This window comes from Triturus cristatus, chromosome 7, assembly GCF_964204655.1.
Source record: "Triturus cristatus chromosome 7, aTriCri1.1, whole genome shotgun sequence".
Taxonomy (NCBI): Eukaryota; Metazoa; Chordata; class Amphibia; order Caudata; family Salamandridae; genus Triturus; species Triturus cristatus.
This window is the reverse complement of record NC_140590.1, coordinates 1,342,930,123-1,342,948,749: the sequence shown is the minus strand read 5'-3', so window position 1 is coordinate 1,342,948,749 and position 18,627 is coordinate 1,342,930,123. Positions and strand designations below refer to the sequence as shown.

At 43.4% G+C, this 18,627-nt stretch overlaps 1 protein-coding gene across 1 annotated transcript in view; it reads left to right on the top strand.

Moving 5' to 3' along the window:
• Nucleotides 1–18,627, top strand: part of PIGT (phosphatidylinositol glycan anchor biosynthesis class T) — a 253,569-nt gene that overhangs the window by 98,652 nt on the left and 136,290 nt on the right. The window contains exon 8 of the mRNA XM_085618986.1: nt 11,763–11,928. Within this exon, the coding sequence (XP_085475112.1) occupies nt 11,763–11,928 (166 nt within the window). The remainder of the gene's footprint in view (nt 1–11,762; nt 11,929–18,627) is intronic.

Sequence of the window (18,627 nt, the reverse complement as noted above, 5' to 3'; positions counted from 1 at the left end):
TGGTGTGCACTCAGATATTTATAGTGGTACCTAATTTACGACATTGTTAAACTTAAACAAGGTTTAGTGTGCTGACCCTGAGGTGGTTCCACCCACCACCTGAATTCAAAAGCGTAAGGAACTAGAGCGGAATGCGCTAGACAGGGAATGCACTACTATTGAAACTCAAAACTGAGTAAAGAGCAAAATAATCACATCTATCTGTAAGCAAAGCTGAAAATTGTATGACATCATCAAACCATCAGTAATTATACAAAGATGAAAATAACGAAGTTATCATTTCTTCTTATCAAAGTGTTGATTTATTCACACTTATACTAAAATGACAACAAGACCAAAAGAGTTCATGTGTACAACGTTCTATAGCACGTATAGTATAACTTGATCTTCCCAATGCATTTCGGGCGCAATGTTCGCCCTTCTTCAGGGGATATCTAGAAATGAAACATCAATCAGTCATATGCATAATTATTCACAAAGAAAACTGCGGAAGGCAATTCTAAATGATGAAGGCAACTAATATAAAATAGTCAATGACTAAGTTCACGAGCGCGCTGTGACAGCGCTTTGATGTGGAAAACAGAAACCTATGAGTGAAAAATACAACGGGTTGAATACAACGGTTTCACGTATACACTGTTGTATTCAACCCGTTGTATTTTTCACTCATAGGTTTCTGTTTTCCACATCAAAGCGCTGTCACAGCGCGCTCGTGAACTTAGTTATTGACTATTTTTTCTGTCCGTTTGGCCTGATAGAACTCTTGGTAAGCACACTTTAGTTGCCTTCATCATTTAAATATTCTCACAATTTTCGTGATCTTCTTGTAAATCACTCTAGCTTTTTCAGGTATTCACTTGTTTCATTTGTTTCATTTGGTTGGTGTTGGTTCTATGTTTTCACATCGTTCATGTGAGATTACTTTCATTGTCACATGGTGCCTTTTCACTTCTTTGTTTCCATTCTTGCTGCTCTCTTGCCGGGACTACATCACATCTCAGCCCAATTAGAATTTTCACTCATTTTTTGGGTGAAACAACCCAGTGATTTTAATTCTTCACTTTTCATCTTGTTCGTACACCTGTGTGATGCCAGAATTGCCTTCCGCAGTTTTCTGTGTGAATAATTATGCATATGACTGATTGATGTTTCATTTCTAGATATCCCCTGAAGAAGGGCGAACATTGCGCCCGAAATGCATTGGGAAGATCAAGTTATACTATACGTGCTATAGAACGTTGTACACATGAACTCTTTTGGTCTTGTTGTCATTTTAGTATAAGTGTGAATAAATCAACACTTTGATAAGAAGAAATGATAACTTCGTTATTTTCATCTTTGTATAATTACTGATGGTTTGATGATGTCATACAATTTTCAGCTTTGCTTACAGATAGATGTGATTATTTTGCTCTTTACTCAGTTTTGAGTTTCAATAGTAGTGCATTCCCTGTCTAGCGCATTCCGCTCTAGTTCCTTACGCTTTTGAATTCAGGTGGTGGGTGGAACCACCTCAGGGTCAGCACACTAAACCTTGTTTAAGTTTAACAATGTCGTAAATTAGGTACCACTATAAATATCTGAGTGCACACCAGCTGTTAGTTCTCTCCTGACATTTTGTATATTATTTCCACCCTCAACAGCTAATAGTAGCACCGCACTTAACATGTCATTTGAAGACATTCTTAACCTCACCGCCAATAAGGCGGATATTAAGGCATACACTGACATTGAAGCACAAGAAATATATGGACTCATACGGGAGGCCCGCACATTCGACGCCACACAGGGCTCAACTCTTCAACAATTACGACAATTGGAATATTTGATGCGTCGTGAAATTAATCAGCGATTGCACGCCACAACTCTCATACAGTACCACAAAGCTAGCAGGATTCCGAGAGGGCTGAGACTTCCACTAAGACCCATGATGTTTAAAATGAATAAGAAATTTATGGAGAAGTGGTATTCAATACTTAATAAATGCTCATTAGACTTAATCTTATTGATTGTGGAAGAACTTTCTAAAGTTTTGGCTGACCTTGAAATGGAAATTTCTGAACTACAAGATTCCTTAAAAAAACATATGACTGGAGAAGACTGGTCAAACTCCCTTGAAATGATTAATAACAAACTGGATGGCTACGCAAAGGAAATTCACGAACGTAAAGTCCGTAAGTTTAGGCGGGACACTATTGACTATAAACTCGATGAAGTTTACTCCTGGGCGGAGGTTTACGCCCAGAAACGTACATTTGCTAAAACAAGTGAAGCCTCATCTGAGGAAAGTGTTGCTTCAGTTAGTGATACCCGTTTAAACAGACCCCCTGTACCTCCTGCTAGTGAGTCAGGGATTTCAGCAGTTCCATCAACCTCCAGTACCAAGGTTTCTTTTTTAGAAATAAGCCCAGCGGCCAACAGCCCACCGACGTCTCAATCTACACTCGATCCAGTTCCACAAAAACACGTAGAGGTGGCGGAAAGCACAAAAACACAAAGCACAGGCAGGAGACAGAAAAAACACTAGTTGTGAACATCTCTTCCTCTAGTTTGTCAGATTCCCAGATCGCTGTCCTTAACAAGGGAACATCCTTTGTTCCCACTTACCACACTACTCCATTTCAATCGGAGGTTGAATTTTATAAATTCATGAGGAAATTAAGACTGCGATACTTCTTTACCACTCAAATTGTATCTGACCCGATAACTAGCGAGATGGATTATAAGGAGTTTAAACCGAAGAGTACTTTTGTATCCCCTGTCTCGCACAAAGTGCTTGACACTTTTGAATCATTGGTTAAACATGATTTACTACACCTCAGCACACCTTCTAAAAAACACCAGAATCTAACACCGCAGGACAAAACATCATTGAAAAGTTTGAGAAACAACCCATCTCTCACATTTCAGGCGGCTGATAAAGGTGGTGCATTGGTTATAATGGACACAAGCTTCTACGAATCCGCAATCAATGAAATGTTGTCTGATGAGTCCACTTATGTCCCATTACAATCGGACCCCACAGTTGAATTTCAGGATATTCTGATCACTATTTTGAAACATGCTAAAGACATGGGGTGGATAAACACCAAAACCTACGACTTCTTGTACAACAAGCATCCCCGTAGACCAGTCATCTACGCACTCCCTAAGATACACAAACGCCTCATGAATCCACCGTTGCGACCTATAGTGTCAGGGTGTGATTCCATCCATGACCCTATCGGTCGTTACTTGGATTACTTTTTGCAACCATTTGTACAGGCGGGTTCAACATATGTACAAGACACCACACATTTTTTGAAGATCCTCAATAATCTTAATCTTCAGAGTTTTGATGATATATGGCTACTCACAGTTGATGTTGTTGCTTTATATACCTCAATTCCACATTCAGAGGGTATTGAAGCGATTGAATGGGCATTGCTCTAAATGGACACTATACATGCTAACAAGATTTTTCTTTTGGAACTTTTGCATTTTTGTTTATTTTACAGTTATTTCTCATGGAAAAATAAATTTTTCCTCCAAACTCACGGAACATCTATGGGTTTTGCGGGAGCTCCCAGCTACGCAAACATCTACATGATGAAATTTGAACAGGAGAACATTCTTAATGATAGTGAATGGACAGATCATCTCGTCATTTATCGCAGATATATTGACGATATTTTTATCATGTGGCATGGTAACAGACAGGTATTGGAAACAAAACTGGCGGCTCTAAATGATTTCAATCCTAGAATCCAGTTCACACATATATTGGATAAACAATCTATTTCGTACCTGGATGTACACATAGAACTATCATCTAACCATCTGACCACCTCTTTATTCAAAAAACCCACAGATCGCAACAACACGCTACTTTTTGACAGTTTTCACCCACATTCACTGAAACGTCATCTTCCTTATTCTCAATTCTTGAGAATTAAACGTATCACTTCTGATGATGCACAATTGCACACTACCCTTGAAGAGATGAAAACTCGATTCTTGGCACGTGGTTATCCCAAAAAACTAATTGAATCTTCAGTTCAACGCCTGAATCAGGTTTCTCGAACATCGCTTTTTGAGAAACGCACTAAATCTCCTCAATCTAGGGAAGTGTATGTGTCCAAGTTCTCCACCCTCTCTCCTGCTATCAAAAGAACAATTCTCACTAGATGGGACATTTTGCAGAGTGAACCAGATTTTGGGAATCTGTTCACAAATCCACCGCTTTTTGCATACAAACGTTCCAATAATTTGAAGGAACTTCTCAAAAAACGAGAACCCATCGCTGATGTGACACCTAAAGGGATGAATAGATGTTACAATTGCTCACACTGTAATAATGTTATTACAGGCGTGTCTCTGGCTCACCCTTGGTCGGGTAAGCCAATCAAATTCAATTTCACTGCTAATTGTAACACCTCAAATGTTATATACATCATCCAATGCCCTTGTGGCCTATATTATGTAGGCAAAACTGAGAGAGCTTTACGCACTCGCATCACGGAGCACAAAAGTCGTATTCGTACCAGATCCACATCTTCACCGTTGGCTGGTCATTGGTGTGATTCACATCACACGATTCCTCAACTTAAATTCAGCGTCATTGAGGTAATCAAACACTGTAATGATCGCGACATGAGTAAATTCATTATCCAAAGGGAGTCCTTTTGGATTCGGTATCTCAATACCTTGAGCCCCAAGGGTCTCAATGATAAAATTGAATTTGCATGCTTTCTATAGACAGTCTTATTGAACTTTTTGAAGTTCAAACAAATGGGCTGGATCTTGTAGTCCCCACTTCGCATGAGAGCATTCACACGTTTCAATCTTGCATCGACTCAGAATTTGGTATGTTTTATCACATTTTTTTCACACACACTTTGGCTTTAATCCTCACATAGGATAAGTGTATACACATCGACACTTTTTCACACATTCGTCACATCTTTCATGAGCGACGGTGTCATTTGTTAGACACATTGTTAGAACCCTTATTTCGCATAGAGATTGTAAATAGGCAGGATGCCAATAGAAATGTTTTTATTGAATGTCTTTATTGATTTACATGTTGTCAGTTCATTTTTGTTGATTCAACTTACAAACATGCAGTATGTTTCGCTGCAGGATGCCAATAGATATGCTTTTATTGAATGTCTCTATTGATTCACATATCGTTAGTTTAATTTTGCTGATTAAACTTACAAATACGCAGCATCTTTTGTTGAGAATACCTTTATATACTTTTTCAAGAGATTGTAAATAGGCAGGATGTGTTTACAACATCGTTTTATTTTTTATTATTTTTTCAAATACCTTTTGCATGTACCTTTGAACACTGCTATCTGTATCTTACAGGTGGATGTTCTGTTAACACACTTCGTTCTTCCTTTTTTTTCATTGACTCTTTGATTTATTGTGCGTTTTCATTTTGTTCACACACTTTGTCCTTCCTCTTTGTTCGTTTGATTTGCCCTCCATTTAACTAAATTCCCAACCCAACATGGCCGCCACCGTTGTTTTACTCATAAGCCCCTCTTCACTTTCGTACACTTTTGCTGCCACTCGTGCACCTGTACTCTACTGGTATCGACGTGTGGATTTGCTTGCTGCCTCACGGACTCACGAATTACCCTCACAGATATTGACCTCCAGGTACTAGTGCTTTTGCAAGCATCTACTTTCATTAAGCTTAGCGCACACATTGTCGCGTTTAATTTCTCGCATTCATTATTTGCAGGTCTCTATTTCTTCAACACAACGCCGTTTCTGCGCGTTCGTTATTACAGTCGTCGACAGCTTGCCACTGCCCGCAAGGGCTTGTAGAATCACGTATTATTCACGTAAACATTCACAGACACCCCCAGGTACCACAGCATGTATCATCATTTAACTTTTCCCGGTTTCACGTATACACTGTTGTATTCAACCCGTTGTATTTTTCACTCATAGGTTTCTGTTTTCCACATCAAAGCGCTGTCACAGCGCGCTCGTGAACTTAGTCATTGACTATGTTTTCTGTCCGTTTGGCCTGATAGAACTCTTGGTAAGCGCACTTTAGTTGCCTTCATCATTTAAATATTCTCACAATTTTCGTGATCTTCTTGTAAATCACTCTAGCTTTTTCAGGTATTCATTTGTTTCATTTGGTTGGTGTTGGTTCTATGTTTTCACATCGTTCATGTGAGATTACTTTCATTGTCACATGGTGCCTTTTCACTTCTTTGTTTCCATTCTTGCTGCTCTCTTGCCGGGACTACATCACATCTCAGCCCAATTAGAATTTTCACTCATTTTTTGGGTGAAACAACCCAGTGATTTTAATTCTTCATTTTTCATCTTGTTCGTACACCTGTGTGATGCCAGAATTGCCTTCCGCAGTTTTCTTTGTGAATAATTATGCATATGACTGATTGATGTTTCATTTCTAGATATCCCCTGAAGAAGGGCGAACATTGCGCCCGAAATGCATTGGGAAGATCAAGTTATACTATACGTGCTATAGAACGTTGTACACATGAACTCTTTTGGTCTTGTTGTCATTTTAGTATAAGTGTGAATAAATCAACACTTTGATAAGAAGAAATGATAACTTCGTTATTTTCATCTTTGTATAATTACTGATGGTTTGATGTCATACAATTTTCAGCTTTGCTTACAGATAGATGTGATTATTTTGCTCTTTACTCAGTTTTGAGTTTCAATAGTAGTGCATTCCCTGTCTAGCGCATTCCGCTCTAGTTCCTTGTGCTTTAAAGGTAGCCATGAGGGGTGAAAGCCTCAGCAAGGTCTATGGCACTAGAAAGAAATTGGGACAGGAGCTGCAGGATGGGGATGTCCATCTGACTCGACTGAAGCAACAGCAAGTGGACCAGGTATTGGGTGATGAAACGCTGGCTGAGGCAATTAGAAAGGTCTCAGGCATATGGGACAGACTGAACTGTCATGTCTGCCAGGAATAATGACAGCGTATACATAGGGAGGGAGGAACAAGCCTTCAACCAGCAGCTTACTGAATTCCTGGAACAAAACCACCTACTGGATGCCTCACAATCTGTATTCCGTACCAACCACAGCACTGAGACTGCACTGATTGCTGCTACAGATGACATCCGAACACTCCTTGTCTCCCACAACACCCTCATCAACAGATTCTACAACACAGGCATACAGCAAGATGCTCTCAAATGGATCGCCTCCTTCCTGACAGGGCGCACGCAGAGCATCCAACTGACTCCCTTCACTTCCGCATCCAAAGACATCATATGCGGCATACCACAAGGATCATCCTTCAGCCCCACTCTGTGCAACATCTACATAACCCCCTTGCAGATTCTATCAGATCCCACAGACTCAACATAATCTCCTACGCAGATGACATTCAACTGATTTTCTCGCTCACCGAGAATCCCTCTAACGCCCAATCCAACTTCTGCAATGCCATGACTAATGTAGCAAAATGGATGAGACTACTGCCTCCAACTCAACTTCGACAAACTCCTTCTTCCACACACTTCGCGATCTCCGCAGAATCTTCAGATGGATCTCATCCAACACGAGAAAGACAGTCACTCAGGCCCTCTTCACCAGCCGCCTCGACTATGGCAATGCCCTCTACACCGGCATCTCTACCCAGCTCTTTGGAAGACTCCAGACCATACACAACTCTGCACCCAGACTCATCCTAGACTTCCCCAAACAAACCCACATTGCCCCCCACCGGACACACCTCCACGGGCTCCAGAGATGCCTGTTCTCGCATGCACGCTTACAAAGCCCTCCAAGACCCAGGACCTGCCAACATCAACCATCGACTGAACTTCCACCAGCCCTTCAGACACCTTCGCTCCTCTTCACTCGCCCTCGTACACACTCCCTGCATCCGTCGCAGCCGCAGTGGTGGCCGTTCCTTCGACTACATCGCTGCCACGAAATGAAATACCCTATCCATTCAACTCCGTACAGCCTCCTTGCTGGAAAACTTCAGAAAGAGACTCAAGACCTGGCTCTTCGGAGAAACAGCGCCCAGATACCCCCAAGGTAACAGTGCTGCGCTTTAAAAATTACTGATTGATTGATCGATCTGGCTGATTATTAGCCTGGCTCCTTCAGCGTGAGCAACCACCACCGACAACCCTTTGCCTTGCCACGGCGACGGTATGATGGGGGTGGGGTGGGTTGCGATCAATTCAGCGTTGTGCGAACATCTGGTGAGGGTGTACGAGGTTCCCTTAAGAACTACGGAAAACTGCATGAGGCATTCCTGAATGGGGTCACCGTATCTAGACTATCGCCAGATCAGAGAGAAAGCCTAGAGGGGGAGCTGCAGCTGGAGAAATTGCAGGAGGCCCTCAGAGACATGGCCCGCAGGAAGTGCCCAGGACCGGGCGGCCTACCGGTAGAATATTATCAGACTTATTTGCCTGATTTACTCCCTACTGGAAACTCTTCAGGAAGCAAAAGCCAGTGGCACCCTACCAATGCATATGCAAGAGGCTTTGATCATTATGCTTCTAAAGCCTGGTACCGACCTGAGGGCCCCCGGTTCATACAGACCGCTGTCCGTGCTTAATGTGGAAGTTAAATTGCTTGCAAAAGTGCTTGCAATGCATTTGAGCCTCGTGGTCACGCACTTGGTCCACACTGATCAGTGCAGATTCATGCCGGAGAAGGGCACTCATATGAACCTGAGGTGACTTTCGCAATTCATGCATGCCTCCCTGGGCACGGCAGAAAAGCAGCATTGGTTGCCCTGAACATTGAGAACTTTTGAAACTCTTACCTGAAACTATCTGTAGAAAGTGCTACGGAAAATAGAGCTGGGCCTATGGTATTTATTCTGGGTGCATCTCTCATGTGCAAAACCCATGGCGAGAGTATGCACTGAACAGGTGGTGTCTGACGTATTCAACGCAGGGATGCCCGTTGTTCCTGGTTCTTTTTTGCACTGGACATGGAGCTGCTGGCGGTGTACTTGGGAAACGATCTCCGGGACTGGGGTGTACGAGTGGGGGTGCACAACACATAGTGTTGATGTATGCAGATGGTACCCTTCTGTATGTGATGACCCAGAAAGGCCAGTGCGACGCCTTCTATACCTTATGACTGACTTGAGCAGAATATCGGTCCTGCTCGTCAATATAAACAAGATGGTGCTCTTCTCCTTGGCATCCCTGGCACACCGAACTGCGGCTGTTCTCCCGGAGGTGGGACTGCCTTGGGAAACGGTGCAGTCCCATTACCTGGGGATGTAGATGACGCATGATCAACGACTACAGTACGAGTTCAACATGGGGCGAGTGGTGGACGGTCTCACTGCCTCAGTAAAAGGTTGGAACATCTTTCAATGTCCGTCATGGACAGAGTAGCACTCAGTAAGATGATATTGCTACCCATGTGTTTATATACTATGCAAAATGTGTTTTGTGTCCTACCAAACTCTTTATTCAGTCAGCTCAATGAGTTGTTGATGTCCTTAGTGTTGGCGGGAAAACGTAGTATGGTCAGATTGGAAGTCCTCAAATTGGACCTGGCAAAGGGTGGCCTGGGACTCCTGGACCTCTAGTTGTATTATCTGGCTGGACTCCTCCAGTACGCTGCACTGTGGTGTGATGATGGCCCTAATTGGTAGAAAAAACTCCTGGAAGGTCTGGTGACGGAGGATGACCTTGCTAAACTGCTAATGGTGGGGTTGTAGGGTACCAGTCGGCACCCCTTTTATAGTAACCCAGGGTGCACAGGCATGAGAAAAAGTGGTCTTATACGTGTTGAAATGTGGGCCGTACCCTAAACGTCTTCCTGCATGATGGCTGCGACCTTTCTTGCACATCTGCAACTCAATGGATGTGTTGCAGTGGCTCAATGGTGGCTGTCAGATGCCAGGTGATCTGTTTTTGAATGAATCGTTTGTGATGCGGACAGAGGCTGAGGCCCTATTCGGTGTGGGACCTGGGCCATTTCTACAGTATGCGAGTGTCTCGCTCAGTCTGTGAAATATGGCCTGGTTTCCACGATGCACCCAGCAATACCATGTACTGTTTGTGATGCTAGACCCGGGCTCGAGCAGGGGCCTCATCTCTCTGTTATATGCTACCCTGAAGGAAGATATGCGTACGAACATAACACCCTTCAGACACAGTTGGAATGGAGGACTTGGAAGCGAGCTCTGGCACAGGTACAAGAAACAGCCGTAGCACCCGGTTTAAACTGACACCGTTTTATTATCTTCTTAGGGCCTGCCTGATGCCACAGTGACTTCATAGGGTTCACCTGACAGTCAGCGGGTTGTGCACATTAAGACCCTGGCTGATTTCAATCATGCTACATGGGAATGCGACTTCTAGGCGAGGGTGCTACTGAGGTAAACCAGATAACAGGAGTTAGGGCAGAGCTGACAATACGCCATTGTATATTGGGGCTTTTACCGCTCCCAGGGAAAGGTTAGGGAGATGCGATGCAAGTCTGCCCAGCTGGGATCAGTGCTCGCCAGACGTCGTATCACTATTTTTATTAAAAGGTACGCACAGATGAACATGCAAAGAGGGACTGGGAGTGGTGGAGTAAGACGGGGACCTCCTGAGAGAGAGTAGTGGGGAACTGGAGCCTGGTTCAGCTCCGGCTTCGCCAGTGGCTGTCCAGGCAGCCTGTGGGCAGCAAGAGCAGGCCCAGAGATGCCTTAACCTGGATGAGAAACTACCCCCCCCCCCCCCTTCCCAGTAGGTATTGGTGTAGCTTTGAGTCTGGGGCTGGGCCGGAACCGTATGGCTGTGGTGAGACTGCCGGGTGTCTGATGTCTCCATCCTTACTTATAATTTTAGTATTTAAAATAGAATCACCAATTTCTTACCTCACAGCTGACTCGGAGCTCTTATGTGATCCCTTGGTATTGGAATTGAAGCTAAACAAATACATTTAGAGAGAACAACATCAACATCTTCTTTAGGTTCCTATCAATCATTTCCCCAGCTCATATTGTCTGAAACAATCATATCATTGCTTCAAGATGAAAGTAAAGTAGTGCTAGGAAGGATTACAAATTGATTGTCCTTGTTACATCTGCCGGACAATGTGACATGAGAGTTATTGTGTTTGGTGTTCCTGGATGTTACTTAAATGTGGATGCTGAAGGTATAAACTCTGGAGAATCAATGTTACAGACCAGTAATGTTTTCATTGGTTCATAACTCAAAAGTTATAGATGTTGAAATAGTGATTTCTTTGCTGGCGTTATTTGTGTGTTATGTGATTAGCTATGTGCTTGCGATTTAATGTTTGGTATGGTATTAAAATAGCTCTGCCCCTACTTAAATGTGTTGGTGATTAATGTGTACAGGTTTTGTTAAATGATTAGCACTATGGAGGAATTACGGCTATTTAGCATTTTCTAATGTAATACATAGGATCCCAGCCACCAGTACTGATCTTCAGAGACACTGACTTTTACATGTATTGTGTTTTGAGTCATGACGCCAACAAAAGATATAGCACATGTTCCCAGGCAGTTATATGTTGAAACTTGCATTCTTAATCTAGTCAGCTGTACAGTTTTTGGGATCACCTAGCAGAGACTTTGTAGACCTCGTTCTATTTATTTTTCAAATTTGCCATTTCTGCCAGTGCTGGTGTTATACGCTTACCCACAAACACACCTAACTGCATACAGCCACATTGTCCTTGCCAGTCCATTTCACTCTGATATGAAGGAATACCTGTTAATTTTAGTGATTTTGTTTTCTAATGTATGTAAAAGGTAGTAATCTGTTTTCCAGAACAAAGAGCTATTTGAAGTGACCCCCGCATCAGTTTATCAGTACTCGACTGTGGTCCACGGAGATCAGAAAACCTATGCAGTGTATGATTTACTGAACCCTCAGCTTTTCAATGCAACACGAAGTCTGAACATCATTTTAAAATGGAAACACCCGTATCAGAACGGTAAGTAGAACCATGACCTTAGAAACTCCATCAGCCACCTCATGATTGGCGTATGACGGATCTGGTGGCAATATAGAAGAAGGCAGCAAAAACAGAAGTTGACAGGTAGAGACATGTAAATAGTGTTAAATGCACACCCACTTCCATTTTAATAAACATTGTTGAACCTCTGGGGATTAAATGGGCAAGTACCATGACTGATGTAGGTGTGAAGTCAAACAAAGCTGTTTTGTTTTTTGAGATGCTGTACCAAAAACAGTGTGTTTGACATTTGGTGGCGATTCTCTACTTAGTCTTGGTATGGGCATTTCATGTAATGCCAAACAAAAAGTTATGGGGTTTTGTGATCAGTTAAACACATGTACTGACAATTGGTTGTAAGATTCTTGCCAGGCGGGAGTCTTTTCTGACCTAGCATCAAATTGTTGTGCTATATATAATTATTTGGTGCTTGGGAGGACGTAAGGTTGCCATGGGCATGGCACACATATCTCCCAGGTGCTCCCACGAGGACACTTTCGATGAGCTGCAGAGACCTTGGAGATCCCCTGTACATGAATTAAATTTGCTTGGAAGGATTCTGCCAGAGTTGATGTTCAAGACACCTATCCTGCGCTCTGCTGTGCTTTGAGGCTGGAATTTTGAGTTGGAACGGGTACCCACGTCTCTCACCTACATGGCCGGCAACAAAACTTTGGATGTGCCACATATCCTCACAGTGGAAAGTAAGGAGGACGCTTTTGGTAGTGTATTCAGCCGTAGTTTAAGCTGGGAACTGTGACTAACCCCAAGGGAAGAGGTAATTCCACTGTGTTCCAAACCATGATAAAGTTTGGCGAGACCTAGTGACACGTAGATTAAACCAGGACTTACTTCGGGCTGAGCACATGAGGGAAAAATTGCGCTGACATGCACTGTAGTGGAGGACTCCAACGCCAATAAAGCTGGTGGGAAATTGGGGTAGCCCACGGACCTGTATGAAAACGTGAGGTCGAAGGTGAAGTTGCCAAACTGAAAACAATATAAGAGGGAAGTGGTTTTCAAGATATTGTGAACAGTGGTGTGGGGGCACTTCCCATCTACTAACAAAGTTTGAATATTTTGAGGTATTCTCACATAAACCAGAGAGACCTAGGAACACTGCTTTCTTTTATTTTTCATCTATGTATGTAAAAAGTTTTATATAGTGCAAACATTGCCCCCTAGGGGTATCAGAGCGCTTTACAATTGAGCGAACACTAAAGGTACAGGAATTAGTGACACTAAACCAACAGATCAAAATACAATCATAATAGTCAAATAGTAAGCAAGGGTGTGGAGAGCATATCCTAGAGTGCCTGGGAAGCGGGGGTTCTAGGGCAGAAATGTGTCTATCAATAGCACTTTAACTTCCTTTTTGAAAGATGCTGTCAATGGGTCCAGTCTGATTTCAGGAGACAGGATATTTTAGATTCTCAGGGTGATACCCGAGAAAGCTCATTTATAAGTTTTCTTTTTATTGAATTTCTGTGGCTTCAGCAGTAAGGTGCTGGCACTTCTAGAGGATCTCAAACCGTTAAAGAGCTCAAGTTTTTATGAGGTACATCGGGGCGTTAAAGTGTAAAGCTTTATAGGTCATGCAGGCAATTTCTAGTTGTATCCTTGCTTCATGTGGGAGCCAGTTTAGGGATTTAAGCTTAGCCGTGATATGGTTGTTTCTATTAGAACATGTGATGAGCCTAGCAGCAGAGTTAAGAGAGGCCCTTAGTGGAGCCATCTTAGTTCTAGGAAGGCCGCACAGGGTTGCGCTCCCATAATCCAACTTGCAAGTCACTAGAGCTTGCACAGCAGACTTGAAGTCGTTGGGGGGAGGTGGGTTTATTTCCCTTAAGATGCTCATTTAGAAGTTTGCTCCTTTGGTGAAAGCACTGATGTGTTTCTGCATGTTCAAACTATTATCTAGCATTGTACCCAGTAGGCTTGTGAAGTCAATGATGTGTGGTATGCAATTAAGAGCTGGCAGTTGATTCATCAATTCTTCAATGGCTGGTGACTCTTTGGGTGGGGCGATTAAGAGGAATTCCGTTTGTCAGATTAAGTAAATAAGGAATCACCACTTCTCTTGACATGTGGAGGGCTCATGGTTGTTTAGAATACCAAATGCAAAACCTTATCCACAAGAGTGCATACAAATGCTCTGGTGCAATGACGTTTGGCTTCTTGCAGAATGTTCATACAGTCCTGATTTAGATTTACATGCACACATTGCAGCAATACAGGAGTCATGCTGCTAAGCTCAATGGTTGAAGTTTTGAATGTAGGACCTGCTCCCTAAACTTGTACAGAAGACAGTCAGCATAGCAGTTTCCCATGTGGTTTCTCAAATAGTTGTAGAAGGTCCATAACCACTGTCAGGACCATTCTGATGCTATCATTATTCTGGTCTTGGATTAATATAACATGATCTGCGGAACTGGAGGAAATGCTTATAGCATTTTTTTTTATCAAAGGGGCATTTCCTTACACCCCTGGTTGTAAAAATGTAGAAGCATAATGCAAGAATTGTTTTTTCACATCTGCAAACAACCCCAATCTTGAAAAATGGTTTGCAGGACTTATTTGTTGAGAACGCCAGTCAGGATTTTCCTAATCTACAGCTGAGGAAGTTTACTGCTACATTTCAAATGCTTGGCAGGTGAGCAGCTGTGATGCTTAGGTTTTTTTCTAAGCAGTTTCCTTACACACCTGTTGGTGGAGTCATGCAGCACTGTGTCGTATGTGACATCTGGGAAGCCATATCTGCACCACTTCTGCACATTGATGTCAGTTTGTTTCGGATTCCCTTATGTGCCAGAAGAGCCAATAGCAATAAGAATAGCAGTGTGCAGATCTGATACCAGGGATCTTAACAGATTGTAAGCATCCATTCCACAGAAGGGCAGGCGGATGTGTCTCTGAGTAATCTGCGGCTAGAATCTCTACCAGAAAAAGCACTACAGAAGATAAATAACATTTAGAGGCTTCTAACCGCAGATTCTTCCCCTTTGTGAATAGTTATCAAAGCAGTACCTATAAATGTATCGGGTCTGTGGAATGGCTGAGATCAGGAAATCCTGCAGGACCGATCGTGCTAAGCGCCCTTCCCGTCGGACCTGGCTGTCTAAGCGATATTGCTTTATGAATGTCTGGAGGAATGCTAACAAAGCAGCATGGCAAATCCACTGAACAAGCTCACCGAGTACCAGTGTGGTGTAGGCAGTTTATGGTCTGCTGGAATGAGCTTGTAGTAAACCTTCTGGGAGTGGCTTCTTGGACAGCCCATAGGGGACTAACAAGTAACATAATCCATAAAGTTTGTTCTCTTCTGCATCGCTTTGCCGTTTTTGACTTCTGAGAAACCAACATGTTGGTTGTCTAGCTGGTAATCTATGGTCTTATCTATATGAAAAATCTGGGTCCTTTTAGGGTCCAGATGGTGGACCCTTTCCTCCTCCTCGGAAGGGAGGAGGTGAGCATAGTAAGCCGTTAAGGTGATTTTGAGGAAATCGGGTGTATTATATGGTGTGGCTGTGAGACCTCATCATGTAACATTAGCAACCCTTCTTAGCACCAGTTAGGCTTATTTTGTCAAAACACAGCTCAACCTTGGGTAGCTGTGGCTTCGAGCAGTCAGGCTTCAAGAAACAAGTGCAAGCAAAACAGCACCAAAACAATTGAAGAAAAAAACCCTCCATTCATGAAATCAGACACCAATTTATAAAAATAGATATTTTTCTGAATGTATGGACAACCAAAATGAAAAAGATCCACTTGAGGGTTCCAGAGAGATAGATTTTCACAAGGAACAATCAAGATATTTCACTTAACCGTGAACAAGGATTGGCAAATTCAATGAATTTCACACTTTGACCAAAGATTTCTTGAAAAAAAGTTTAAGTGGAACACGGTTACTTAAGAGTTACTTTGAGAGACCAACTCTGGTAGGGAGCTAGTCAAGTGGACCAGCAAGGTCCGAAGACAGTTACCTCAAGAAAAACAGTCTATAGTTCAGTTCCAGAGATAATGGCAACTTGCCATTGACTTCAATGGAATGGTCCTGATGCAAGGGATACATGATACTGAATGACCTGAAGTCCCAGTGGATGCAGCATCAGGGTAATCTCTCCAACCTGGTGCAGATATTGGAGGGAACTGCAAAAGATATGCAGTAGTGACTGACGAACAGAGATTGGGTCAGTAGCAGACCCCTTTCCCACCGAGGGCTGGCTGTAGTGACATGCGTCACTCCTGGGTTGGGATGGTCATTGGGAAAGGTGGAGATCAGAAGACTCTGGTCTCCAGCAGAATCACAGCTCCACATCAACCTGTTGGAAGTAAGAGTGATTCACCTGTCATTGAAAGCCTTTATTACTTCTATCATGTGAAGGCTGGTTAAGATGTTCACAGACAACACTATCGCCAAGTGGTGTTGCAATAAACAAGGCAGGGTGGAGTTGTGGACCCTGTGTCAAGAGGCATCTCTGGACATGGCTGGAAAGTCAGGACAAATTCCTGGTGGTTCAACATCAGGTGGGTTCTCTGAACCCCAGGGCGGACAAACTCAGCCGTCGATGCCCAAGTGGATCACGAATGGCTTCATCCAGAGGTGGGGCAAGGTCTCTTCAACGATTGGGAGAACCTTGTGTAGTACCCTCAGGTCACGTCATTATGTTCTGTGTACCTAGCTGGATGGTGTTAGTGTGTTTTTCTATCCTATCATCCTTCTTTCCTCCTTTGAGTGTCTGTTTTCCCTCTCGCGGTGTGTTCCATCATGCATCCCTGCGTTTATGGACTGTTTTCATCTCTTGTCCATTACTCTGTATAGTTGTTTTCATTTTAGTTTGGTTCTTTTTATTTTTCAGTATAAAAGGGATAGGATATGTAGTATCCTCTGGTCACGTCATTATGTTCTCTGTACCTAGCTGCTCAGCAAGTGTGAGTGTTCCGGTTAGAATGTTAGTGTGAGTGGAATGCTTGGGTGCCTGGTGTGAGTGTTGTCAGTTGGGAGATGGGCTGAGCAGCTAGGAGGCTGCTCCTGGTGGGACTTGCTGTAACTACTTCTAAAAACTTAATAAACTTCATCTACTTCTACTTGGCCACGTCTACAGCGTCTACTTGTGCCCACTACACCTTGGTTAGATCTATTTTCCACCGCCGAGAACACACACTGTTAGCACCTCTGCACGTTGGAGTTTCCAAGGCGACTCTCACTGTGAGGCGCGTTTCGTCTCGAGTGGAGCTCAGGCCCCCTGTACATCTTTCCATCTATACCACTCCTGCTTAGAGTTCTCAAGAAGATCAGGACCGGCCCTTCCCAAGACATTCTTATGACTCCAGATCAGGCACGGAGAGTATGGTATCTCAAACTCCTGAGCATCAGTCCTCTGATCAGGCTGCCCATTCGGGAGGATCTACTGTCACAGCAATGGGGCAGGGTTCTGCACCCGAACGTATTCATGCTCGTCCTTCATGCATGGCAATTGAGCTGTGGCAGTGGACAGTGTTTGACCTCCCTACAGAAGTCTGTGATGTCATTCCGACAGCCAGTTGTTCCTCAGTCAAGTCAGTGTACACCTGACATTAGGACAAATTTGTGACTTGGTGTGGTTCCAAAAATGTTGATCACCTTTCTGCACCTACGTCTGATCTTTTGTTGTTTGTTCTCTCGGCGGCCTGGCAAGACTTTGCTTTGGACACAGTTAAAGGGTATCTTTCGGTCATATCAGCATTTTTACAATTGCGGGATCAGCCCTTCCTGTGTGAGTCACCTGTTGTGACTCAATTTCAAAAAGGACTACACCATGTGTTCCCTCCACAACCCTTCATCGTGCCCCAGTGGGACTTGAACTTAGTCTTGACCTTCCTGGTGTACTCAACCTTTCAGCCTATGCCCAATTACCCTCTATGTCTTCTGACCATGAAAACAGATTTTCTGATGACCATTTCAACCATCTGGAGGGTTAGTGAACTGCAGGAACTCTCTGTGCACCCTCCTTACACTACTTTTGTCCCAGACAAATTGGTTTTGAGAACACATGCCTCTTTCCTACTAAATCTGGTGACACCTTTTCACTTATGCCAGACTATCACACTGCCTACCTTGTTTGCTCCGCCTCACCCTTCCAAAGAAGACAAAAAAGGGCTATTGTTCTACATTGATCGTACCAAAGAGTTCCAGGTGGACGATCACCTCTTAATTGGGTTTGTCAGAGAGAAGAAGGGAAAGGATGTGCAGAAACTGACCATCCCAAGATGGATTGATCTCTGCATTAAAATCTGCTGCGCGCTGGCGAATAAACAACCCCCTGAGGGTTTGTGATCTCATTGCAATAGAGCCAAGGCTTTGACCACTGCATTATCTTGCCGAGTCCCCGTCCTGGTCATCAGTCAGGTGGCAACGTAGGTGTCTCTGCACACGTTTACCAAGTACTACTGCCTACACAGTCAGGTCTGTTTGCAGACCCACCTCCTGGGAGGTAGTGCTTGGGTTTCTATTCTAAGGTAAATAATTTGCAGCTAGAAGTCTCTATCAGGTGAACAAGTTACTTACCTTTGGAAATGCCTTATCTGGTAGACACAGTATCTAGTTACATATTCCTTACAGATCCTCCCAGCTCTGGAAAGGTATTTCTCTGCATAGGATAACCCTTGTAGATCCTTGGTGTCTGCACACCGGTCCAT